Below are 27879 nucleotides of genomic sequence, written 5' to 3' on the forward strand. Positions count from 1 at the left end.
TTTGCTTGTCTGAAAAGTTCCTTATCTCTTCTTCTATTTTAAATGATAATCCTGCTGCGTAGAATATCCTATGTTTTTCCTTTTCAGGACTTTGAATGTATCATGCCTGTCTCTTCAGTCTTGCAAAGTTTCTGCAGAGAAATCAGCTGATAGCCTTTTGGGGGTTCCCTTACAATGACTCTTTGTTTTTCTCTTGTTGCCTTTAGAATTTTCTCTTTAACTTTTGTCATTTTAATTATGATCTGCTTGGTGTGGGTCTGTTTGGGTTCATCTTATTTGGGACCCTCTGTGCTTCCCATACCTGGATATATGTTTCCTTCTTTAGGTTTGGGAAGTTTTCAGCCATAATTTCTTCAAATACATTTTTGATACCCTTATCTGTCTCTTCTTCTTTTGGAACACTTAAAGTGAAAATGTTGTCACATTTGATGTTATCCCAGAGATCTCATGTGTTGTACTCATTTCTTTTTCATTTGTCTTTTTGTCTGCTGTTCTGATTTGGTGATTTCCATTATTCAACCTTCCAGATCACTTATGCATTCTTTTATGTCATTTAGTCTAGAGTGCTTCTAGAGTGCTTTATATCTCAGATATTAAATTATCCATTTCTGATTGGGTCTTCTTTATATTTTCTAGTTCCTTGTTTAAATGAACTGTGTTTAGATCTATTCTCTTCCCTAACTCAGTTAGCATTTTTATTACTAATGTTTAAATTTTATGCCTGGTAAATTATTTATGTTTCATTATTTTTTCAGGGGTTTTCTCTTGTTCTTTCAATTGGAAGTAGTTCCTTTGATCTGTGAATTTATGTGAAACAGTTACCTATTGTGGTCTTGAAGGGGTGTTCTTATATGGGAGTGTCCCTATGTAGACTGCATCTGCCCAACACAGTGGGAGGACCTGTGGTAGAGGGCTGGATTTGATGTGAATGCCAGTCATGTCTTTACTCAGGATGTTTTGGCCACTATCACCTTATTAGGGGGAGTGGTTGGAGATGTAGGAGCTGGAGTTTGTGCAGGTTTTGAGGCAGGACTTCCTCTGCTCAGTGGCTGTCACCACCTTGTCAGGAGTGGGATCTGCTCTCAAGTTGTAGAGTGGAAGCCCTGAGGGTCAGGCTTAAACTGACTCTGTTTCCTTTATGTTTGTAGTTTTCCTTCTGTCTGTGCTGGGGGCTTTGCCTCAAAGGAGAGGAGTGCTGAAGCAAGTGGGGCTCATGTGCTCACAGAGGTCCAATGTTCTGCCTGTGTAAGTGTCTGAAGTTCTGCTCAGATGCATCCCAAGGCTGTGTTTTTTCCCGTTGTGGCCACTCTAGGTCTAGTGCCACACTGTGCTGTGGAGTGTGCTGTGGTGCACAGCAAGGCAGCTGTGGGAATTCTGGCAGCTGCACTGTTTTCAGAAGTCTGGGCTGCTTCTGGGACACTGCTTGAGTAAGCACCAACAATGACTGCCACCCCACCTGGGCTCTGTCCCAGGACTGGGTCATCTCTGCATCCCTAGGTCAAGTCATTTCCCAAGTATTGGCTTCCCTAGATCCAGTGGCAAGGTATGGCATGGAGTGAGTGAGGCTAGGGTGTTCACTTGCCTCAGCCTGGGGAGCATGGTGCAGTAGCGGATGATAGGGCAGACCTCTAGGGAAGCACCCATGTACTCCTCATGAGTGGAATCTAGGCTTCTCCAGACCTTCTATTTGTCCCAGCAGTTCTGCAAGCAGTGAAAGGGGCTTGTCTCCTATGCATAGGATCCCAGGACTAGGAGGCCCAATCTGTAGCTTGTCCTGCCCACTCCCCAGGGTAAGAGTCCACACATGTGATCTCCCTTTTCCTCTGATTCCCCTCCCAGGGGCACAGGTCCCGATCTGATGCTTTTCTTCTCATCCTACTCGATTACATGTATATCTTTCTTACAGCCTTGGTTGTAAAGGAGTCCTGCCAGTTTCCAGTTAGTTTTCCATGAGAACTGTTCCATATGTAGATATATTTTTGATGTGTTTGTGAGAGAAAGTGAACTTCATGTCCCCTTACTCTGCTATCTTGATCTCCCTCCCTTCTTTGATTTCTACATGTATGAAAGAAGGAACACAAGAATACATATTCACAATGGCCCTGGAAATGATCCAATGGGAATTCACTACAGTGGATTCACAAGTAACTGAAATATGACTAAATATTATATTCTTAAGCAGGTGAATTTTTTGAGATATTTAAAGTATATTAGAGAATATTATTTTCCACTCAATCTTTGTTTTTCTGGAACCAGGTTCATTTATGCAACTAATGTTAACATAGCACTTATTATGTACTCAGCTCTGTATGTGAAGCTGAAAATTTAGCATTGAACCAGAAAAACAAAGTCTCTGCTCTAATAAACTTTACAAAGAATAATGTACAATGAATAGTTAAGAAATGAAATAATAAACAGCTAGGACCTACAGTATACAACAGGGAAAGAAAATATAAAAAATAATATATATGTATGTATAACTGAATCACTTTGCTGTACAGCAGAAGTTAACAAAGCATTGTAAATCAACTATATGTCAATTAAAAAAAGAAATAATATAATTACAAATTACTATAAATGTTCAATCTTTGTTCTCTTCTGGTAAGTAAAAACTTTAGGAGGAGGTTGTGTCTCCATTTTAAATAGGAGATACAAGAATGCTAGCATTTAAAATAGACATTATTCTTTTGACCGTGTATAACTGGATTCTGAGAATATTTGCCTTTGCTTTTGTACCTATTCAAATTTCCTACTCTAGAGTATGCTTCTTAAAAAAGAAATTAACATATTATTTAAGTGATTATAGTTATTCTGTTTTAAAAAATAAATAGTCAATATAAAATTGAATTGGTTTACTGGTGATCCAATATTTTTGTGTGCAACAGAAATTGAAATTCATGAGTTTTTTTTCTCCCCAAGGTCACACCCTGTGGGTTGGTAGTTTCAGACTCTCCTTGGTTACTCTTGGTGGCTTATCTAGTGGATTCACCTACACCAACGTCCGTGAGGGCTCTAAGCCACCACTTATGGTGTCCTTCTCAGGCCATGGCTGCTGCATTTACAATAAAAATTGGTCAAGAAAGTATCATGAGTTTCCCAAGGGAATTAACTGCTGCCAAACATATTTCTCTATTGCCAAGTGTATAACAGCAGCCCCAATTCCTCTGATAATCAGGGTCAATTCCCCTTTCAGGATGGTGATTCCTTATCTTACCTGCTGGTGCCTTGGCACAAGAAAGCCAGGCAGCAGTCATAGTTTAAAATTCAATGGGATTCTTGCCTTGTCTTCACGTGGAAAAGCTCTTTCTTTGTGAACAAAGACCTTTAAATGTGCAGAGTACAGAGCTGTGGGCGACTAGAAGCACAAATTTCCCAGTGGGTTACTGAGAGTGGTGTTAATAGGACCACTTCTATTTCTCCCTCTAGGCTTTTTATTGTGATGCCAGTCCACATTGAGCCTTTAAGAATTTGTTAATTTTAGATGTTTCCCTCTCATCCAGTTTTAAGGGGTATCTCTTTCCTCATGCTCTGTTTCCAACAGTCCTCAAAATATCTGTGTATAGTTATCCAAGGAAATAGCTTAGGCCTCTGTGGAACAACTGAAGAATCATTATTATATATTCTTTTCATGGTGTTACAGGATTCTTCTTCTTGGAACCCTGATTCCTTCTTCAATATATGGGTTCCAGGTCTGAACACTGGTTCATATCCTGAAGCTCACTGAGGTATTTTTTAGAAGGTAAGAGTTAACCACTCTCAAACTTTTCATCCTACAGCTTCCATAATTTTTATTGTACACATTGCATAATACTCTTAGTCGACTGCTTGTTTATTTTGCCATTTGGATGCCACATTCTATGAACTATCTCATAACTCTCTGAGGGTCAGGGTTTCTGCATGTGACTCCAACCTTGCCATGAATTATGATAACTGCCTCTACCTGGCTTGTGGTAATTGCTTATGTTAATTGAGCTTTATCCTATGACTTCTATTTTGGGGGGATTCTATCATACCCATTATTGTCAGCAAGCCCAGTTCTGTTAACACCATCTTCTGCCATCAGTCTTGGCTTTCAGAGGATTATCACTTCTTACTGATGTTGGCTCTTTCACCATTGTGTTCCTTATGTCCTTGGTAAGTGGTATATCTTCAGGGTCCTGCTATGTAGTATAGTTATCTGGTGGTTTTTCTGGCTGAACATAATATGTCCATTCACTCATACTTACTTCTCTGAGCCTTTTAATCCCTCTGACATTTACAATTTTGACATTTCTCTCTTACTTAAGGTAGGTCAGTGCTAATAGCATGTTTATATTATCTTCTGGTGTCCTTTCAAGGGTATTAAAATCTGTATCCCAGGATAGCATTTCCAAATGAATAAACTCTCTCTTGTATAACTTCATGTGTCACCCTTAGATTTGAGTCCTTTTGTACTCTCCGCTCCTCCAGGTACAAGTCAGCTAGGTTCTGTAGATACTTTCAGATACAGTCTCTTGCCTTCTATTTTAGGCCAAACTCATCCTGGTCAACTTATTTTGTGATTTAACCCCAGTTATTATTAGTTTAGACGCCAGAAAGGGTGGTGCAGATCTTGAGGGGAGCATTTTATCTTTCAGGGTAGGGTCACAGCATCATCTTTAAATAAGGGGAGAACACTAGTACTTCATAGGATGGAGTAGGCCACTTCTTCAGACTCAGAGGTTTCAGAGAGATCTGGAAGCTCAAGATTTTCAGGTGAATCAACTCATACTTCTTCATTTGTGTCAGGGTGCTACTTTTTCCCAAGAAGAACATAAATTTGCTATAGCTGACCTGTTGAGATCAGGAGGATAGCCCTTCCTTAGAGCTCTATAACTCTTGGGACTTGGTCCTGGACCTCATCTTTAATTGTTCTCTGCCATCAAGATGTAGGAGACAAGAGCATATTTATATGCTACTGAGGAGGCTTTCTGGTTTTCACCCATAGCTTTTAATTACTAATTAATTGTTCTCAGTCTTTTGTTAACATTTAACAAACATCAGCGGTGTTTAGCATTAGCCGTCTAGTTTACTGTCCTTAGAGTTACTATTTCCCCTGTATTGCACAAAACCTGATACATTACACTAGCATTCCCTTATATGGTCTACCATCACTACAGGAGAAAAATTTAACAATTATACCGTTATCTTACGCCATAGGCTATTTGTGTTCTACTTACAACCAGTGATGAAGTTCTCATTGCCAGCCAAAAATCTCCATTGCCAAGATCTCATTTTAGTGTGTGCTTATGTGTACCAATATTGGCACAAAGTGTCACAGGTTGGGTTGCTCGGGAAGCAGACTTGATGATGAACATTAACATGTAGGGGTTTATCAGGGATAATTCCTGTGGGGAGCACCACTTGTGAAAGGAAGGGAAGGAAGCAAGATGGACAAAGGAAGATATTGGCCTATAATGTAGTCTCAGTGGAGGTCCCAGACAAATCTAGAGCTCTGATGCTAGGATGACTCATCAGAGATGTCCCAAGTTGCGTTGAGGTGGGACTACACCCTTATGTATTCTCCTCTACCAGTTATTGGATGCTGGCTACCTACACAAAATGGGTTTGGCTATGGATGGGGCAAGTCTTCAGCCAAGGGGACTGATAGCTGAAGTTTTTCAGTCAACAACCTTTCCAGAATCTGGGAATAAATTCTTCAAACAAGAGATGGGATGTCAGCAGCTTATCAAAGCATCCTCTAAAAAATACCATAGACATAGCAGCATTATTTACAATAGCCAAGATATGGAAACAACCTAAGTGTCCATCACCAGATGAATGGATAAAAAGGATACAGTATATATCTTATATATATATGTGTGTATATATATATATACACATATACATTGGTGTATGTGTGTATATATAAATATATATATATATATACATACACACACACACACACACACACACACCCTGAAATACTACTCTGTCATAAAAAAGAATAAAATTCTGCCATTTGCAACAATCTGGATGGACCTGGAGAATATTATGCTTAGTGAAATATCAGACTGAGAAAGATAAATACTGTATATTGTCAATCATGTGTGGAATCTAAAAACAAAACAAATGAACAAATATAACAAAACAGAAACAGGCTGACAGATACAGAGAACAAACTAGTGGAGAGGGATGGGAGAAGGGGCTAAAGAGATGAAGGGATTAAGAAGTACAAACTACCAGTTACAAAATAAGTAAGTCATTGAGATGTAATATACAGCACAGAATATAGTTAATATTTTATAATAACTTTGTATGGTGTGTAATCTATAAAAATATCAAATTACTGTTGTACACCTGAAACTGATATAATATTATAAGTAAATTATAATTCAAGAAATAAAAAAAATAACATGGAAAAGACTCTAGTAGTGGTACCCATCTCCCAGCCTGCTCCATATTTATAGAAGCAGTAGAGCGAGGAAACAACTCGGCTACTATTTAGAAAAAACATATGCCCTTAAATGTAATACCATGCTCAGACATGGGTACAGATCATTCCTGCCAACTGTTTAAGGAATAAATAATCCCACTCTTATACAAGTTGACTGAGTAACTAGAAAAGAAATAATGTCTGCCAACTCATTTTAGGAGGTTATTATAACTTTAATTCTAAATGTAGACAGGTGAAAATAAGAGAAAAATATTATAGGCCAATCTTTTTTATAAATCAAAATGCTAAAATTCAAGATAGGAACATAAGAGGCTTCTTTGACCTAATAAAGTATCTTCCATAACCCTTTAGCTAAAAGTATAGTTAGCAGTAAAATATTACAAGGCTTCTCTTTAGAGATCCTCAAGATGGTGAAGGAGTAGGAGGATGTGGAGTTCATCTCTCCCCACAAATGCATCAAGAATACATCTAAAGGGGCTTGCCTCTGGTCCAGTGGTTAAGACTTTGCCTTACTATGCAGAGCGTATGGGTTCGATACCTGGTCAGGGAGCTAAGATCCTACATGCCTCGGGGCCAAAATAAAACCAAAAATGTAAAACAGAAGCAGTATTGTAACAAATTCAATAAGGACTTAAAAAAAAATGAATACATCTACAAATAGAGCAATTCTTACAGAGCACTTGCTGAACATTAGCAGAGGACCTCAGACATCTAAAATGACAAGAAAGATCCCCATCTAATCAGGTAAGCTGAAAGAAAGAAGGGAAAAGGAGGAGGAGAGGAAGTAGGATGGGACATGTGCCCCTTGCAGGGAGCTGAAGGTGAGGAGAGGTTCCCACATCTGGGGAAGCACCCTCACCAGTGGAGAGATCAGCTGGGACAGAAGGGGAGCTTCTGGGGCTTGGAGGAGTGCCCAGCAGCGGTCTGTGACAGGCAGCACAGAGTGAGACCTACACAGATGGTCCTTGCCACAGCCCTGTGTTCCCCAGCCTAAGATAGGTGTCCACTGATGTGCAAGGGGGCTGGGTGCTGGAATGTGGGGTTTGGAGAGCATACCCAGGGAGGGGATTGCTGTTGGCTGTGAGTAGACAGCCTGAGAGGACAGGAGTGAGGAGCTCCACTATCAGGAATGCTCATGGAGGAAGCCCGGACCACCATGGAAACACGCAAAAGGTGGAGCCGCCATTGCAGAATCTCTTCTCACCCTCTGGTTCCTGCCTCCACAGGCACTAAGGAGGGCTCCCACTGGAGCAGGCTCATGTGCCCCCGTCATCACCTCCTCCACCATTCCCCTCCTGCCTGGGAGACACGCTCTCATCGATCACCACCTCAGATCCCCCCTCCCTGAGGGGCTCATGCATTCCAATCACTACATAGTAGTGTGTATATGTCAATCCCAATCTCCCAATTTATCCCTCCCTCACTTCACCCCTGGTAACCATAAGTTTGTTTTCTACATCTGTGACTCCACTTCTGTTTTTTAGATAAGTTCATTTGTACCCTTTTTTAAGATTCCACATATAAGCGATATCGTATATTTGTCTTTCTCCCTCTGACTTACTTCACTCAATATGATAATCTCTAGGTCTATCCTTGTTGCTGCAAGTGGCATTATTTTGTTCTTTTTAGTAATTGAGTAATATTCCATTGTATATATGTACCAAATCTTCTTTATCCATTCCTCTGTTGATGTACATTTAGGTTGCTTCCATGTCGTGGCTATTGTAAATACTGCTGCAATGAACATTGGGGTGCATGTATCTTTTTGAATTATAGTTTTCTCTGGATATATGCCCAGGAGTGGGATTGCTGGATCATATCGTGGCTCCATTTTTAGTTTTTTAAGTAAACTCTGTACTGTTTTCCATAGTGGCTGTACCAATTTATATTCCCACCAACAGTATAGAAGGGTTCCCTTTTCTCCATACCCTCTCCAGCATTTATTGTGTGTAGATTTTTGATGATGGCCATTCTGAGTGTTGTGAGGTGATACTTCATTGTAGCTTTGATTTGCATTTCTCTAATAATTTGTGATGTTGAGCATCTTTTCATGTACTTTTTGGCCATCTGTATGTCATTTTGGAGAAATATCTATTTAGACCTTACATTTTCTGATTTTTTTATTTTGATATTGAGCTGCATGAGCTATTTGTATATTTTGGAGATTAATCCCTTGTTTGTCACTTCATTTTCAAATATATTTTTCCATTCTAAGAGTTGTCCTTTCATTTTGTTTATGGTTTACTTAAAAGCAAAAGCTTTTAAGTTGAATTTCATCCTATTTGTCTATTTTTGTTTTATTTTCTTTAGGAGGTGGGTCAAAAAAGATCTTGCTGCGATTTATGTCAGAGAGTGTTCTGCCTATGTTTTCCTCTAAGAGTTTTATAGTATCCAGCCTTACATTTAGGTCTTTATTCCATTTTGAGTTTATTTTTGTGTATGTTGTTAGGGAGTGTTCTAATTTCATTCTTTTACGTGTAGCTGTCCAGTTTTCCCAGCACCAATTATTGAAGAGACTGCCTTTTCTCCATTGTATATCCTTGCCTCCTTTGTCATAGATTAGGTGACCATAGGTGCATAGGTTTCTGGACATTCTATCCTGTTCCGTTGATCTATATTTCTGTTTTTGTGCCAGTACCATACTGTTTTGATGACTGTAGCTTGGTAGTATAGTCTAAAGTCAGGAAGCCTGATTCCTCCAGCTCCATTTTTCTTTCTCAAGATTGCTTTGTGTATTCAGTGTCTTTTGTGTTTCCATACAAATTGTGCAATTTTTTGTTCTAATTCTGTGAAAAATGCCATTGGCAATTTGATAGGGATTGCACTGGATCTGTAGATTGCTTTGGGTAGTATAGTCATTTTCACAATATTGATTCTTCCAATTCAAGAACATGGTATATCTCACCATCTGTTTGTGTCATCTTTGATTTCTTTCATCAGTATCTTGTAGTTTTCTGAGTACCAGTATTTTGTCTCCTTAGGTAGGTTTATTCCTAGGTATTTCATTATTTTTGATGTGATGTTAAATGGAATTGTTTCCCTAATTTATTATGATCTTTTGTTGTTAGTGTATAGGAATGCAAGAGATTTCTGTGTGTTAATTTTGTATCTTGCAAATTTACCAAATTCATTTATGAGCTCTAGTAGATTTTTGGTAGCAACTTTACAATTTTCTCTCTATAGTATCATGTCATCTGCAAACAATGACAGTTTCACTTCTCCTTTTCCTATTTGGATTCCTTTTATTTCTCTTTCTTCTCTGATTGCCATGGCAAGGGCTTCCAAAACTATGTTGAATTATAGTGGTGAGAGTGGACATCCTTGTCTTGTTCCTGATCTTGGAGGAAATGCTTTCAGTTTTTCACCATTGCGATTGAGGTTTGCTGTGGGTTTGTCATATATGTCATTTATTATGTTGAGGTAGCTTCCCTCTATGCCCACTTTCTGGAGAATTTATCATAAATGGGCGCTGAATTTTGTCAAAAGCTTTTTCTCCATCTATTGAGATGATCATATGGTTTTTATTCTTCAGTTTTTCATATGGTGTATTACATTGATTGATTTGCGTATATTGAGGAGTCCTTGCATCCCTGGGATAAATCCCACTTGATCACACTGTATGATCCTTTAAATGTGTTGTTGGATTTGGTTTGCTAGTTTTTTGTTGGTGGTATTTGCATCTATTTTCATCAGTGATATTGGCCTATAATTTACTTTTTTTTGTGATATCTTTCTCTAATTTTGGTATCAAGGTGATGGTGACCTCATAGAATGAGCTTGGAATTGTTCCTTCCTCTGCAATTTTTGGAAGAGTTTCAGAAGTATACATTATATCTCTTCTCTAAATATTTGATAGAATTCACCTGTGACACCATCTGGTCCTGGATTGTTGTTTGTTGCAAGATTTTTAATCACAGTTTAAATTTCAGTACTTGTGATTGGTCTGCTCATATTTTCTATTCCTTCTTGGTTCAGTCTCAGAAGGTTGTACCTTTCTAAGAATTTGTTCATTTCTTCTAGGTTGTCCATTTTGGGGCATAAAGTTGCTTGTAGTAGTCTCTTATGATGTTTTGTATTTCTTTGGTGTCCATTGTAACTTCTCCTTTTTTCATTTTTTAATTTTGTTGATTTGAGTCCTCCCCTTTTGCTCTTGATGAGTCTGGCTAAACATTTATCAATTTTCTTTATCTTCTCAGAGAAAAAGCTTTTAGTTTCATTGATATTTGCTACTGTTTTCTTCATCTCTGTTTCATTTATTTCTGGTCTGATCCTCTTGATTTCTTTCCTTCTACCTACTTTGGGTTTTGTTTGTTCTTCTTTCTCTAGTTGCTTTAGGTATACACTTAGGTTGTTTATTTGAGATTTTCTTGTTTCCTGAGGTAAGATTGTATTGCTATAAACTTCCCTCTTAGAACTGCTTTTGCTGCATTCCACAGTTTTGGATCATCATGTTTTCATGTAATTTGTCTCTATGCATTTTTTGATTTCCCATTTATTTCAGTAATCCATTGGTTATTTAGTAGCATATTGTTTAGCCTCCATGTGTTTGGGGTTTTTGGTTTTTTCCTGTGTTTGATTTCTAATCTCATAGTGTTGTGGTCAGAAAAGATGCTTGATAAGATTTCAATTCTCTTACATTTACCAAGGCTTGGTTTGTGGCCCAAGATGTGATCTACCCTGGAGAATGTTCCATGTGCCCTTGAGAAGAAAGTGTATTCTGCTGTTTTCAGATGGAATGTCCTATAAATATCAATTATGTCTATCTGGTCTAATATGTCATTTAAGGCTTGTGTTTCCTTACTAATTTTCTGTATGGTTGATGTGTCCATTGGTGTAAAGTGGGGTGTTAAAATCCCCCGATATTATTGTGGTACTGTTGATTTCCCCTTTTAAGCCTGTTAGCAGTTGCCTTATGTATTGAGGTGTTCCTATGTTGGGTGCATAAATATTTATAATTGTTATCTCTTCTTCTTGGATTCATCTCTTGATCATTATGTAGTGTCCTTCCTTGTCTCTTTTAACAGCCTTTATTTTAAAGTTATTTTGTCTGATATGAGTTCTGCTACTCCAGCTTTCTTTTGATTTCCATTTGCATGGAATATCTTTTTCCATCCCCTCACTTTCAGTCTGTATATGTCCCTAGGTCTGAAGTGGGTCTCTTGTAGGCAGCACATATATAGGTCTTGTTTTTGTATCTTTTCAGCCAGTCTATGTCTTTTGGTTGGAGCGTTTAATCCATTTATGTGCCCACAAAGCCCACAGCTGCTAAAGCCAGACCCATCCCAGCTGCAGGAGCACTTGTTCCCTTTCGGATGTTTCACAGGCGAGGAAGCCATCAGTGGAGGCGTAACTCTGCGGTTCACACAGCTTCGAGGAGAGATTTCTGCTTTTCTTCCCTAGTCACACGGCCCCTGGGGCTTAACTGTGGTTTTAGCCTCACCTCTGTGTGTGTCCTGCCGAATGGAGTCTGCTCTAGAGGTTGCTAGACCACATGGGAGCCCATCAGGCAGGAAGGAGCCAAGGCAGTGATCAGGGAAAGGCCACCCAGGTGGGAGGGGGTGGAGGAGGCGATGGCAGGAGCACACGAACCAGCTCCTGTGGGGTCCCTCCATAGTGCTCCTGTCCCTTCAGGCTTTCTTTTCACAGCCAACAGCAGTCCCCTCCTTGGGTTTGCTCTCCAAACCACACATCCCAGCACCCAGCCCCCGTGCACACCAGCAGACACCTGTCTCAGGCTGGGGCACACAGGGCTGTGGCATGGACCATCTGAGTAGGTCCCACTCTATCCTGCCTGCCACAGAACAGTTGCTGAGCTCTTCTCCAAGCCACCAAAGCTCCCCTTCTGTGCCAGCTGATCTCCCACTGGTGAGGGGGTTTCCCCAGATGAGGAAACCTCCTTACCTTCAGCTCCCCACCAGGAATGTAGGTCCCATCCTGCTTCCTCTCCTCTTCCTTTTCCCTTCTTTTTTCTTTCCTCCTACCTGGTTACATGGAGATCTTTCTTGTCCTTTTAGGTGTTCAAAATTGTCTGTTAGTGTTTAGCAGGTACTCTGAGAATTGTTCCATTTGTAGATGTATTCTTTTTTTTTTTTTTCGGTATGCGGGCCTCTCACTGTTGTGGCCTCTCCTGTTGTGGAGCACAGGCTCCAAACGCGCAGGCTCAGCAGCCATGGCTCACGGGCCCAGCCGCTCTGTGGCACGTGGGATCTTCCCGGACCTGGGCATGAACCCATGTCCCCTGCATCAGCAGGCGGACTCTCAACTACTGCGCCACCAGGGAAGCCCTTTTTTTTTTTTTAATAAATTTTGTTTATTTAGTTTTGGCTGCGTTTTGTCTCCATTGCTGCAGGCGGGATTTCCCTGGTTGTGGCGAGGGGGGGACCACTCTTCATCACGGTGCACGGGGTTTTCATTGCAGTGGCTTATCTTGTTGCAGAGCATGGGCTCTGGGTGCATGGGCTTCAGTAGTTGCAGCATGCAGCTCAGTAGTTGTGGATCGTGGGCTCTAGAGTGCAGGCTCTGTAGTTGTGGCACACAGCCTTAGTTGCTCCATGGCATGTGGGATCTTCCCAGACCAGGGCTTGAACTCGTGTCCCCTGCATTGACAGGTGGATTCTTAACCACTGTAGGGAAGTCCTGTAGTTGTATTCTTGATCTATCTGTGGGGAGAGATGAACTCCATGTCCTCTTATTCCTCCACCATCCTGGAAAGTCTCTATCGATTTTTTCTTTTTTTTTTTTTTTAGTCTCATTTATATCCTCTGTGACCTTTTATTTCCTTCCTTCTGCTCACTTTAGGGTTTGTTTGTTCTTCTTTTTCTAACTCTTTTAAGTTAGATTGTTTATTTGAGATTTTTCTTGTTTTTTGAAAAAGGCCTGTATAGCTATGAACTTCCCTGTACTTATTGCTTTTGCTGCATCCCGTAGATTTTGTATGGTGTGTGTGTTCTTTGTCATTTGTCTCAAGGTATTTTTTAATTTCCACTTTGATTTCATCTTTGACCCATTAGTTTTTTAGTAACATGTGTTTAGTCTCCATGAAATCATATAAATGTTTATTTTGTGTTGATGAAATAAAGTGTGAACATTACAAAAAGGAAAAATCTCACTGATTAAAGCAAATATATGGCAAATGTAGTATATCAACCCCTTATAAAGCTAAAAAGAAGGTTAAAAGACAAAAGTAGTAAAATCACCTATATCCACAATAAGTAGTTAAGGGATACACTTAAACAAAATGATTTAAAACATGATGTCAAAGAAATTATATATGTGGGGATATTAAAAATACAGGTTTATTTATGACCTTTCTTTTCATTTTTCAGACATTGGTTGGTTTTATAAGACTACAGTGACTTTATTCAAGTAATAGATTTTTTCCAACTCTATTATTTTGCTCAATATTAAATATATAATTTTTGCTCGTGATACACATTTGGTAGTTTATTTAGCTTCTAAGTTATTCTCTTTTTAAAAATAACTCATCACTATTGCTACAGAGAAACTGGAGGATTTAATGGCCAGTTTTCCAATTTATATCTATTAGCTAATACTTATGCCAGTTCTAAATATTTAAATTGAAATAATGGCATAATTATTTAATATTGAAATTTAAATAATGATTTTTCTGGTATTTATAAAGATTTTATTTATCTAATATGCATGTATTTCATTTTACATTTCAACATCTATTTCCTTCTAATTTATTATCTAAAACCAGACTTGAAACATTACTGGAAGATTATTCAGTAATATTAATATTGCAACTAGACAATAAGCAGAGTCTTTGGTGTTTTCTTTCCTTCCAGCACGCCAGCTATGACGAACTCCTTTTTTATTTAGTAGTACTACTAAAATACTATTTCTTTTGTAGGTCACTTCCAATTGTCAATGAAGTACATCATCTCCATATGCCAATGCAGTCCATCCTTGTTTCTCCCCATCCAAAAACAAAGGCACCTCTTCTCTTCATTTGCTATATGAGACCATCAAGTGGTTCATATGGGGCACCAGCATTACCTCAAATTGAAGTTTTTAGACAGACAGTGCTTCTGACTCAGAATCTTTTTTCTCTAAAAAATTACCTAAAGTTAGTGCCAATAAACTCCCAAACCAAATAAAGGGAGATAGTATAATACAATGGGCAATAAGAGATGGTAAGTTTTTTAAAAAGTAAATTCTATCGGCAGGTTAATAATATGAATCTATATCCTAGAATTTTCTAAGACTCAATTGGAATAATATTGATGAGGGTGCTTTATTAACATTAAGCACCATACATTTAATATCGATATAAGTTACTGACACTTTATGGAACTTTTACAAAGTTCAAAATAATATTGACCAAGGATATTTCACAGATATTTCAATTTTTTCTTGTTTTGGTGTGAATAAAGTTCCCTTTAATTATCCTTTCAATTGCTGAAGGTCTCTGAGGCTAAGAAGAGAAGGAATAGAAATCAGTATGCGGAGTCAAGTTTTTAGGATGTTAATGAGCTTTTAAATTTTGTAAAGCCTATTTCACTGAGCACATGTTGACTTGAGGGCTGTGCGATGGCATAAATTAAGCAAAGAAAAAAGACTCCAACCTTTGACTTGTGCTCTAGAGGAAATCTTTTACAAAGATGAACAATGGCCAGAAAGGTTGGAATATAACATTTTCTCTCTTAACCTATTATAACAATAGACTAATAAAAATGGAAAGTGAGAAAAAAAATTCTTCTGTTTTTGTGAAAAGGTGACCAGCCAATGGGTAAAACATAGCTAGAATATAGAAAATAGCATTTTCATGAATGACCTTACTTCCAGGAAGGCATGAAGATTTACTCCAAGAGCTAAGGTCAATATTTAGAAAATAAACCAATTTAATTTAAAAATGTAAATTAATTTAAAAAGAAGTATCAGGGTGACTCCTACACTGGCCACAGATGTAGGCAATTACAAGCCTAAGGGAAGGAAAAACAGGTGTTAGCTCAATTGTTATAAGACAGAGGACATGGGAAATATAAATAAACCAAATCTTGGTAGTGGTTGATTATATATTCTTTATTTGAGCAGTATAAGAATGGCAGTTTTTGGGCTTCCCTGGTGGCGCAGTGGTTGAGAGTCCGCCTGCCGGTGCAGCGGACACGGGTTCGTGCCCCGGTCCGGGAGGATCCTACATGCCGCGAAGCGGCTGGGCCCGTGAGCCATGGCCGCTGAGCCTACGCATCTGGAGCCTGTGCTCCGCAACGGGAGAGGCCACAGCAGTGAGAGGCCCGTGTACCACGAAAAAAAAAAAAAAAAAGAATGGCAGTTTTAAAAAACTTATGAGCTACAATAAACCATTTTTTTAAAAACTTGTGACGGAAAATACTAGGCCATACACAAAATAAGTTTCAATATTTATTTTTACATTTCTTGATCAAAGTACTTTTCTGTCAGTGTTTTTTCTTTTGAGTCAAAGAGTTCAAAATGAGTATTTGTGATGTGGTTGACATTTTTAAAATGTCCTGAGAAACCCTATCCATGGGTATTGTGGGTTATAAATGCAGATTGACACGGTATTTTGATGGATCTTTTTTGTGGGAAAACTTTTGTTTTCTGACTTAAGAAGGAAGATACAATTATTTGAAAATTTAGTATTTAATCACATCCATATTGTAAAAGTGCATTAAAACAGAAAAAAAAAAGATTTAAAAAAGATAAATTGCTGCTTCTGTTCTGTGTTCAGAATCTATCGATCAATCTAGATTTATCTTGAAACTCATTAATATCAAGAAAAGTTATTATCAAATGTCTCCATATTCTGGAGGAATATTCCTTGCATGGTATATATGTACATGTATATGCATATGTTTATTTGTTTTGCATTTCATATTGAACATCTGATTTTGTGCTGAGACTGTATTTTGTTTCCTGATTCAAGAAATAATCAAAACTGTGTTTAACTCGAGCTGCAGTTTTGTGTTCTTTGAAGTAACCTCTAAATTTGGAGTATGTTTGGACAGTTTTTTTTTTTAAATAACTGCCCAAACAGTTAGCTTTTTATACTGTTTTATATCCCCTTCCTCCAAAACACCTGCCCTTGGTACATAGAGGCATCTTGTTTTTTGTTTTGTTTTTTTTGTGGTACGCGGGCCTCTCACTGTTGTGGCCTCTCCCGTTGCACTCCCGACGCTCAGGCTCAGCGGCCATGGCTCACGGGCCCAGCCGCTCCGTGGCAATGTAGTATCTTCCCGGACCGGGGCACGAACCCGCGTCCCCTGCATCGGCAGGCGGACTTTCAACCACTGCGCCACCAGGGAAGCCCGAGGCATCTTGTTTTAAGGCAGCAGATGAGAGTAATATTATCCAGAACCACCTTTCAATCCAGTTTATCGGAGAAAGATGAGTAAACCATTTTATTTAACTCATCATTTATACTTCACCACGTCACACTTTTTGTAGATTGGATGATTTTGTTCAGCCTATGTGATAGTATATGGTAGAAGTTATAATGCAGATCTTGAAAAAACCCTATGAAATATTTTAAGTAAAGCATTGCATTATGATTTTTTTATGAACAACCACTAAAATAACTGGACTACAAATTCTTTATTATTATTAGAAATTTAAGAAAAAAATGTACTACATGAAAAATTTCTTACCCTTTTTTTTTTGAAGATCATTTCTGAGAATCTATATAAAAATATATCTTCATTTATTTTAGTGTTGTATCAAGAACTTTTAAAATGTTAAATAATTGTTTCCCAAACTTTCATGTTTGTCATTTTGGGGAAAAAATTTATTCTGTGCATATGAAATGCCACCAGAACATTATTTCCTCTTTTAAGTAAGGTAACGTTGTCTCCAAAGATATATATATTGGAACTTTTGCCAAATCTTACTTTTCCTTGGGAATTTGCTTAGTGGTTGTCAATCATGTAAAAATAGTTGACTTTTAAGCCTTCGCTGTTGCCCTTGTCTGAGGAGATTTTCCCTAGGCCTATATTTTAGCCTACAGCAGCCAAAGTAGCTTTGTCAGGTCTTCACATGACGTCATCTTCCTCCCAAATTCCAACATCAATAACAGCATAAAGTTTAAACTGAAAAAGTGTGATAAGCAAGTCCTCTTGGCTATTGTTGAATCTTTAAGTTATTTCTCAAATCCTATATGTCTCAAGATAACTGATCTGTTAGTTCAGTCATGTATTTCCTGAGCATATTATTGTGATGTTTAGGAAAAAAGGATACACTTCCCATAACTACACTTAATAATATATGCTATTGGAATAAAAAGAAAGACAGCTACCTTTTAACTGTTTTTTATTTTAAAGTATAAAACAGTAATTCCCTCTAGCTTGAAAGGATTTGAAATATTCTTTGGAATGGTTGAACACCTAGTATTTGGGGTCATAAGGCAAATTTGTGAATTATGTCGCATGCCTAGCCTCATTTTTGTTATATACAGCTATACCCCAATTCATTTACTCATTCACAATTTTTGTGCCTCAAAACATATACTGAGGACTACTTTATGTCAGGCACTCTGGCAGTGAGTGTTTAAACATGAGCAACACATCCTTCCTGTGGTCAGTATTTTTAAACTTAGGTTGAGGAATCAAACAATCAAAAGCATGTTATGAAATCTTGTGTGTTGGAAAGACAGGCAGGCCGTGGAGGCGGGTGAGACCCCTAAGGGTTAGCTGGGGAGAGGAGCTTCCTGGGGGCCTTTCTGTAAGAAATGCCTGAGGAGCTCTGTCATCTTGTCTACTACAGTGTACTCCCAAGTAGTCATCAACTATCAAGAAAATATATTCGTTTTCTTGAGAATATTTAGTTTGTAAGTATTTTCTCCTGAGTGCATTGAAAGGCTCTGCTTTTTGCAAAAGTAGAGGTTCTTTACTTTATGTGACCCCTTTTTGCAATCTACTATGGACCTCTTCTCTGGAAAACATGTGGTGACTGTGTTTACAAACTCATACATATTTTTTGCATACAGGTTTTAGAAAATCACAGGCTTGAAGTGTCCTTAAAGCTGGTCCCTGTACCCCAGCTTCAGAATTGCAGGACTATAGATCACTGGGGAATTGGGATGTGGGTGGAAGAGACATCATTTAAAGTTAGAGTGTAGGGAATCACAACCTTGGATGGCTTATTTTCACCATATATTCTTTTATAAAATGTGCAGTAAAAGCACACTTTTTTTTTTTTTTGGTCTCTGATTAAAAAAAAAATTTGTAGTACAATGAATGCAAATAGCCTTTGGGGAAAAACAAAATCTGTGGTTTTCCAAGTAGTTTCAAAATTGTTATTTTTGACATTTTATTTTGGCCTATTGGTTAACTACATCCCTATTTTTTGACTGGATCTGAGCAGAATTCCAAACAGTTAGTAAATATTCTAATTGTACTGAACATTTCCCTAGTATAGTAATTTATAACCAATTTCCTATATTGCTTCTGTATCTGATATCACTAAACTCAAATCACTGTATTAAATGGGGCTAATGACTGATAATATATAGTTTTTTTATTAATTAATTTGTTTGTTTATTTTTGGCTGTGTTGGGTCTTCGTTGCTGAGTGCGGGCTTTCTCTAGTTGCGGCAGGTTGGTGGTGCAAGGGCTTCTCATTGTCGTGGCTTCTCTTGTGGAGCACGGGCTCTAGGCACGCGAGCTTCAGTAGTTGTGGCATGCGGGCTCAGTGGTTGTGATTTACGGGCTCTAGAGCTCAGGCTCAGTAGCTGTGGCACACGGGCTTAGTTGCTCCACAGCATGTGGGATCTTCCTGGGCCAGGGAATGAACCCATGTCCCCTGCATTGGCAGGTGGATTTTTAACACTGTACCACCAGGGAAGCCTGATAATTTATAGTTTTAAAAGTATTTCTCTTTAATTTTTGTTTTTTGATGAAAATAAATAGAAAATACCATATAGAAAGAAAAACAAAAAGCTCCAAAGTAGACTTGAGAATTACAAATATCTTGGAGCCTCTATAAAAAATATATGTTGGATTACAATGCAAATTCTAAATCCATATTAATATAAATTGTCATTGTCCAGCTTGCTATGCCAATGCATAAGTAAATATTTAACATGTAGAAATAAGTCACTTAGACTAAAGTAGAAGGTGAATTAAGGAAACCTTCAAATGTGTGCAAAAAAAAAAAGAAATTTTGCATTTTATACAATGTGATAGGTTGAAAATTCTAAGATGTCTATTTTTTGCTGCTGTAGACAATATCAAGATTTAATGGTGTATATGGCCTACAGTATATCAAGTCTACACACATACGAATTGGCTTAGTCACTCACTATTGCTCCTGAAGCAATTCATGGCATATTCAGAACTGCAAAGCTACTGAGGCTATTAGTTCAGAAAAAAATAACAATAAATAAAAAATAAGCTATGTACTCCGGAGCAGTTTTGTCTCCTTCGAGAATCATCTGGTCTTATGCCGTTCTTATCCCAGAAATATTTTTTTTTCTTCTGTGAAGTATTATATCAACTTGGACTGCTGATCTTCGTTTGATATAATCCATCAAGACATGAATCCTATTGTATGTGAAAAGTCACTACAAGAAAATAAAAATCTAAAACACATTTGAGTTTTATTTTACTACTACCTTTATTATATAAATGTAGTACAGACGAAATACACTTTATTTGGTTGAATGCTTAAGCTTTCAAGTCAACCAGCTGATTCAGAGAGGAGTAAAATTTATTGCTGGAGGAAAAAAATGACTCTAATAAAGATAATGACAATGATAATTATTTGTAGTAATGAGAGCTTCTTAAAAATGTAGATCTGAGACCTCTCCCCAGACCTACTAAATCAGAGCCTGCATTTTTACCAGATTTGCTGTGATTTCTGGAAAAATAAAAGAGAAGCACTTTTTTAGTGTCCTTAACTGTCCCCCAGCACTAGGGAAGGAAGAGGCAGACTGAGAGAGTCACTGCCAGTCAGTGTTCACAACTATGTGATAGTAAATACACGATAGGCGATTTAAATAACTAGCAAACTTGTATCTACCTTGGAATAGTGAAAAATCTTGAAAAAAAAGTGCAAAATTTATTTATGAAAATGAATCAGCCTTTATATAATTGAAAAATATTTTATTTAGGTAGACCATCTATTTGTTAGGATGTCTGGCTTTAGGGATGGTGGAGACTTAGCAGTTCCTGCTGCATGTGTATGAAGCTGATTAGAATCTGGATTCAATTTCAGGCATCAAGACCAACTTCTTAGTCAGCACTATTAACTCTTCTACAGACTTCTTCGTCTCTGATATCAAAAGATTGTAAGCATCACTTTACTTCTACAGACTGCCATTCCATTGACAGTAGGGCAGAAGAGAGGGGTTGATGAGCGAATTCTAATTCTAATGAAGATTTTTTCATATGTTGAGCTGATAACGCGTCTTGAACTAGTTTCTATTTTCTTCCTTTCTAGATTTACACATAAATAAACTCCTTCTTATCTCATGTCAGTTTTGTATAAGCGAACTAAACTAAGTATACAATTTTATATGATAAACCTTTGATCAAAGCCTAAAGCATTGTATAGCTTTCAGGATTGAAATTTATGACTTAAAACTAATTTTATTAATTAGTTTTTATAGCTAAAATTCATACATATTAAGGTTTGAATTTAGTAAAAGTGATTTGAAAAGGATGGATTTTGTCATTTTCTAAATATTTTTCACTTGTTAAAATTGAAATATAGTTGATTTACAATGTTGTGCTAGCTTCAGGTGTACAACATGGTGATACAGTTATATATATACACTTTTTCAGATTCTTTTCCCTTATAGGTGATTACAATATATTGAGTAGGATTCGCTCTAAATTTTTTAATGTAAATTTCTCCTCTCCTTTTTGGTTTTGCAGAAGAAAAATCTGAAGAAAAAATTTAAAAAGCAAATTTGTAAACCTGTATCAAGAAACAAATATCCCAGAATTTCCATGGCATTTGTCAATGTTTTACTATTTCATGATTAATTTATTCTCTCTCTTAAATTTGCTACATTTCCTAAACTTATTATATTTTGACATCTGATAGTACAAAGGGATACTTTTGGACTCAAATAAACAAGGAGGCCATTTTTCGTTATGCAAATGTATATTTCTGACCTTAAAAGAGAATTCACTTACTGGTTTAAATACATTCACAATGGTTTATAGAGCTTTGCTTTATTAAGTAGCATAAACTGCTGGGCATAAAAGATAGAGTGTTTCAAGGATCAGGGTAATGATTTTGATGCTCCTAAAAATATGGACAATGTCTTATTTGTCATTAATGATGAAAGGTCAGCACCTGGTCATTGCCTAAATAAAAGTTGACTTAATTTATACATTTTACAGAGACTCAGAGGCAATGCCATCTTTAGAAAAAGTGCATTATAACTGTATAAAAATGTGATGAATAAGTTGCTATAACAGTGCAATATTCTTTTGTCTCAATTGAACTTCACTTTATGAAGCTATCATAGCACACGGTTTAGTTGCTACTACCTCTTCTTCTACCTGTCAGTGAAGACCTGCTGATCTCAGACATCCACTGTAAATATAGGCATTCTTATCAGATTTTCACTTATTTGCAAATTAGCCATGATTGCTGAATTTTCTTCTCTTAGAACCCCCCCACCCCATAAATCTGAGGCCATTTCATTCAAAGAAATAACTTTCTCCCTCTCCCCTCAAACATCAAAGTAAAAACAGTGGGTCACATCCTTTCACAGGTGGCTCATATTACACTGTAACAGGTCCAGTAAGTTCAGTTACACTTACTTTCTGAAATATCTCTATATCTTTAGGGACCACATTTCCACATTTTTTAGCAATATTTTTCTAATTAGCTGTGTTTGCGTCAATTTTTGTTCTTAAATAATTTATATTTTAATTGAAATTTTGTTTTTTAGCTGTGTTTTGGGGTGACATTGCCTTAGACGATGAAGACTTAAATATCTTTCAAATTGATAGGACAATTGACCTTACACAGAACCCCTTTGGAAAATTTGGACATACCACAGGTACAGTTGATTATTTGATTCAGTTTGCATTCATTTAGAAGAAAATATACTCTTGAAATGCTAAAATACTCTTTAGATCATTTTTAATATTCCAGTGATCAACTTTGATTTTCTTGATATGAATGAGCCTATTTAGAAATTTAAGTTTTATTCATAGTTTTAATTTTATTAATTAATGTATTTAACAAAGATATTGTAGTGTTTACCATGTACCATGTACGGGGCCTGGTTTAAGTACTCTGCAGGTGTTAGCTCTTTGAATCCTCATAATGACCCCATGAAGGTAGCTGCTTATTGTGATTTACAAGTGAGGAGATGGAGATTTACAAGGTTACGTAGTTTTCTTATTGTCACATAGCCAGGAAATGACTGAGTCAGGACCAAAATTCAATTCTGAGGAAGGTTAAATTTCATAGTCTTGAACATTATATTCAGTTGCCTCCTATTTAGATATTGAGATGCAAAAAGTAAATTATTCTTAGAGTCATTAAATACAAACTTATTTAGAAAAATTTATATATCTATATTTATAATTTTTGTGGAAACCTGGAAGAGAATATCAATTTCAGCTGTTTGAACATATTTGAATTATGCCTATATGAGACTTGTAATATTTTAAAAGACATTTGGGTCCTCATTTTAAAATATCTGGACTAAAATTTAAACATTATTTTATATTATCTTGATACAGTTTTTATTCTGTATTTTATTTTGGAGAAAAATTGCAAGGTTAAAAATTTTAAATTTCTTTTTGTAGTTATTGCTAAAACATTTATTCAGTGTCATGCTTTTTGATTTCATTGAATCTCTCCTTCTGTCCAATGCTATTTTTATTTTCTTCTTGTATTCTATGGAAAATAAAACATATAGCTCCTCTGTGGTATCTAGCAGACAAATATATTTTAGTCTTAAGACTCTTTGCCCAATTTACTTTTTTGCAGCTTTTTATTATGACATGTTTCAAAGATATCTAAAAGTTGATAGGATAATGCAAACAACAACCATACACCTTGAAGATTCAGCAGTTGTTCAGTTTACCATATTTGCTCTCTGTATGTATGTGTGCATGCATACATGTACAAGTATGTATAAAATATTTTGAAGTGAATTGCCAACAACATAGCTTTTCAATATTAAATAGGTTAGCATGCCCTTTTAAGAATAAAGACATTATTGTACATAATCAAAATATTATTACATATAAGAAATTTATGTAAGGTAATAAAACTTAAATAATACAGTACTTAAAAATAATATGCTTTAGCCTTTTTATACATAGTGAGTCTTTTCTGAAACATACACCAAATATATGAGGGAAACTGCTTTGCAGTGTAATCACAGATAGTACATTCCTATAGGTATGTTTATTGACAGACTCCAACCACTATCTCACACTTAACACTGTCACAGAGACAACGGATTTGGAACAAGAGAGCAATGATATAACTCAGCAAAATCTTAAATTTATCACATTACATTCTCAATTTTTATTAAAATTTTCATTAGATTCAAGCTTTATTCAGGTCATTTATTTAACCCATTGTCCTCTCTTTGTACTGGGGACATTCATTTTCTGTGATTTAGAACATTTTAATACTATGTAATTTTGTCATTTCATTTATAGTTAAGCTCTGAAATAGTAACATTTGGAAGTAAAATATCATTATTTAGATAAATAGCATAAAACAGAATTATACTATCAATTATAAAAATCATACTGTAAATATATATGTGAAAGGTACATGTTTCAAAGTAATTTGCACTATTCAGTTGAATTTCAAACATCATAAAGAATTCTATATTTTAGTTTTTTCTTACTCTAACTTTTCCCTTTCTTGTTAGTTTGTGCTGAATTGACTATATTTATTTTCTTATTTCAAAATGTATTGTCTTTCTCAAATATTTATTAGGTTTGTATATTTTTATTTTAAAAATTTTAGAATATATGAGAAACACATTATGAATTTTCCTTTTTTCTATTTCAGTGAACTATCTACACAGAATTTTATTTATATTGCTATAAAAATTATTCAAAAAACATTATTGACTTTGAGAGTCTTGAAATGTTTTCCCTAGCCTATAATTATTCTTATGCTTATAATTACCTTAATATTAACTAAGACATTTCTTTTTTCCTCCTTCTATAGCTATTTGTAGCCTCTTTCTATACCTATTTATATGTGTTTCAGACCTATCTAATATGCAATATAATTGTTATGCAATGGTCATTTCAAATACATTTTTACTATCCTTTAAGAATGTTTGTTGTAACTGCTTAGGAATGAATGCATTTAAGTATTACCTCATCTTTCTAAAATATTCAATGAAAAAAATTTCAAATCTTTTTCTCAAGGGGCACGACAAAAATGTGACCATGTAATTCAAATGATTAAGCAGATTATTAGTGAACAACTTAACTTATTTGCCTTATACTTATAGAGTGCCTTATAAGGCACTCTAACTTATTTGCCTTATAAGGACTTAATTGATATTTCCTATAAGAGGCTTATATATTAATAATTTTTATTATTGTTTTTGTTATTAGCTTCAATCTAGGTAATTAGGTTTCAGTATTAATTTCAAAGGGGAAAAAATATTGGAAGGAAATAGTTCAAACTATTTCCATGCAAGAACCCTTTGTGGTTTGCATGAATTTCTGGTCCTCTTTCATTGTCTTAGCCCACAGGCTCATGAACCACTTGTTCTGATATCATTAGTGATCAAATTACTTGTTTATTCAATGATACCTCTTTGTATTTGTCTATCAAAGATTCAAGGAGAAGGCAAAATAAGAGATAAAACTGGGAGAGCATTTTGTTAAAGCCCTGGAATGAGAATCAGAAGATTTGGATTTTCGTCAAATGATCTGCTTTCTGATATGACTTTGTTCTTAAAATTGCAAGGAAACATATTTTCTTATGTCACCCTCTCCTCTACATTTTGAGCTATAAAATTCTTTATATCACCTTTATAAATTTTGCAAATTGCATAACTTAACAGTGTATTTTGCAGCTGGACGTCCTTTTGGATTCTTACCTTGTGAATTTTTTTAAATTTATGTTATTGGTTTTTATAAATTATAGAAACTAATTTTCAAAATTTATTTGAATACATTATAAAATGTCATATGCTATTAGAAATATCTCAAAATTTATCCAAGCTTTGGGGCAAAAGTTGCACTATACACTTGCTTTTTTTTTCCTGTTGCATTGAGAATTTACATACCTATGCTCTTCTAACATTTTTATTTCCATTTGCTGATTTGCCATCTGAAAATATTTAGTTTGTATTGGGAAAATAGCTGGAATGCACTCAACAGGAAAGAACAACTTGTTGTCATCTTATATAATACTATGTGATGTCAAGGTCACAGTGAAGAAAAATGTTTCAAATTATCAATAGATGATGCAATTGCCATGATGTCCAAATAAAGTCATTTAGATTGCTCTCTTAATTTCTCTTACCCCTTTAGTTTTAGTTACTAAAATTTGTTATTGTAGAATTTTTACCCTCTTCCAAGATTTATGGGTATTCATTACTTTAAGACCACATAAAAAGAGATGTCCAAAGAGAAATCAATGTAGCCTATTACTATTACTTATTTACAAGAACTTTAATTTACAGTGAAGTTAACTTACTATTTTCTTTTACTCTTTAAGGTGGATTTGGAGACCATGGTATGTCAAAGAAACGAGGGGCCCTCTACCAACTTATAGACAGGATAAGAAGAATTGGCTCTGGTATATCAATGTTTAAAGTTTCAGACATGATGTACAGTGAATATTATACTCATAGTAGTTCTGTTTTCCATTAAGCTGCAAATTATGGAAAGGATATATGCTGAGAAAGAGTCCTTTATTCATTGTTATTTTGTTAGTTGATATCCAACGTAAGTTTTTTAGAACTTAATTGGGGACATTTGAAATATTTTAGCTTATTTTCAGCTTCTCTTTAATAAAAAAATGTATTAGGTGTTTATTTTATTGTTGGTATTTATTTCCAGTAGATTGGTATTTCTATCAAGCATGGAGCTACATCCGTTTTAGTCAAATGGAAAAATATCATGGCTGTTTCTTTTGAAATAAAATCCACTTAAAGTAAATTGTCAAACTGATTAATTAGATTAAAAAAATAATTGAAAATATTTTTTACCCTTCCAAAAATATATATAGAAAACATTCAGAGAAACTGCCTTCTGGCTTAATGATTAGTTAATATTTAAAGTATTGAATTTATTAATCACTATTTGTAGATTTTAGAGTTTCTTTTTCAAGTCTTCTGTTCAAAGTTCATATCCTAACATATCTTAAATTGATTAGTACTAATTAAATATTTTAAAGTGCCTACTTTTAAGGATTAATTTTCCAAAGTGAAGATACTTTGCTCCAGGATATTAAAAAGTTAGACATGTTAGGAACACAGGCATAGGGCACATACATTCAGTATTCGTTGTGTCTGAAGTGTATGTAAGTGGTAAACTATTTGCATAAACAATGATATATAAATAAGAAAAAATAATCATGAAAATGTAGGAAAAATAAAACAGTAACAAAAAATTATGAAGGGTCATCAAGAAAAGTTAGTGACTGCAGACTTGAAAGCTCTTCCACAATAGACTGCATTTTATGTTGGCCTGTTCACCTTGTGTACTGCTCTCTAAATCTTTTCTGTTGTGTGGATATGAATCTCGAGGAAAGTGAAATAGAGATAGCCCATTGTCCCAGAATCTGAGACCATATCTGTCTTATTCTATTTCATTTACTATCTCTACAGTGTAATATTCACAATTTTAAGCTGTACTACAGAATATCAATTCTGATTTAAAGGACTAGGGATTTAGCAGGAGTAAGAAAGGTTTTGAACATCATAGGACTTTTTAAACAATGTCTTTTTAATTCTAGTGGTGAATTTCTTAGTGCTCTAGTAAAGTAGAAAACAAAAGAATTTTTCTGTGGCTTACAAAGTCTACCTGACTTCTGTCCACTGTGGGCTGTTGTATGGAAATTCATCAAATTTGCTCATAGAGCATTAGAAAATAGTATTTTGACATGAACTACTTAAATATTTTAACACTTTTTTCAAGTATGTAATATAAATGAAGTTTTTCTTTAATGCATTTTGACTTCAGGCATATTTATATAAATGTGTAAATAAGGCATTTTACCTTGTCCTTTAAGAGGTAAATGATTCTCTGACCAAGGACTTCTGTTTCACAGAATGTTTTAAATGTCACTGCAGGCTTGGAGCAAAACAACACAGTTAAGGAAAAAGTACCTCTAAAATTCTCAGGGCAAAATGAGAAAAATCGAGTTCCCAGAGCTGCTACATCAAGAACTGAAAGAGTATGGCCTGGAGGTGTTATTCCTTACGTTATAGGAGGCAACTTCACTGGTAAGATATTCCCAGAGAGTCTATTTTGATAAAGAATTAATAATTATCATATAGATTAATTGTATATTTTTAAAGAATAC

The 27879-nt window shown here is 35.8% G+C and overlaps 1 protein-coding gene across 1 annotated transcript in view; it reads left to right on the forward strand.

Moving 5' to 3' along the window:
- TLL1 (tolloid like 1) overlaps window positions 1–27879 on the forward strand; it is a gene marked incomplete at its 3' end in the record, with an annotated part of 255621 nt that overhangs the window by 88088 nt on the left and 139654 nt on the right. Inside the window, exons 2-4 of the mRNA XM_079919481.1 lie at window positions 22298–22408; window positions 26068–26148; window positions 27647–27799. Coding sequence (XP_079775607.1) covers window positions 22298–22408; window positions 26068–26148; window positions 27647–27799 — 345 coding nt within the window. The remainder of the gene's footprint in view (window positions 1–22297; window positions 22409–26067; window positions 26149–27646; window positions 27800–27879) is intronic.

The sequence above is a fragment of the Stenella coeruleoalba genome (genome assembly GCF_951394435.1).
Source record: "Stenella coeruleoalba genome assembly, chromosome: 4".
Classification (NCBI taxonomy): domain Eukaryota; kingdom Metazoa; phylum Chordata; class Mammalia; order Artiodactyla; family Delphinidae; genus Stenella; species Stenella coeruleoalba.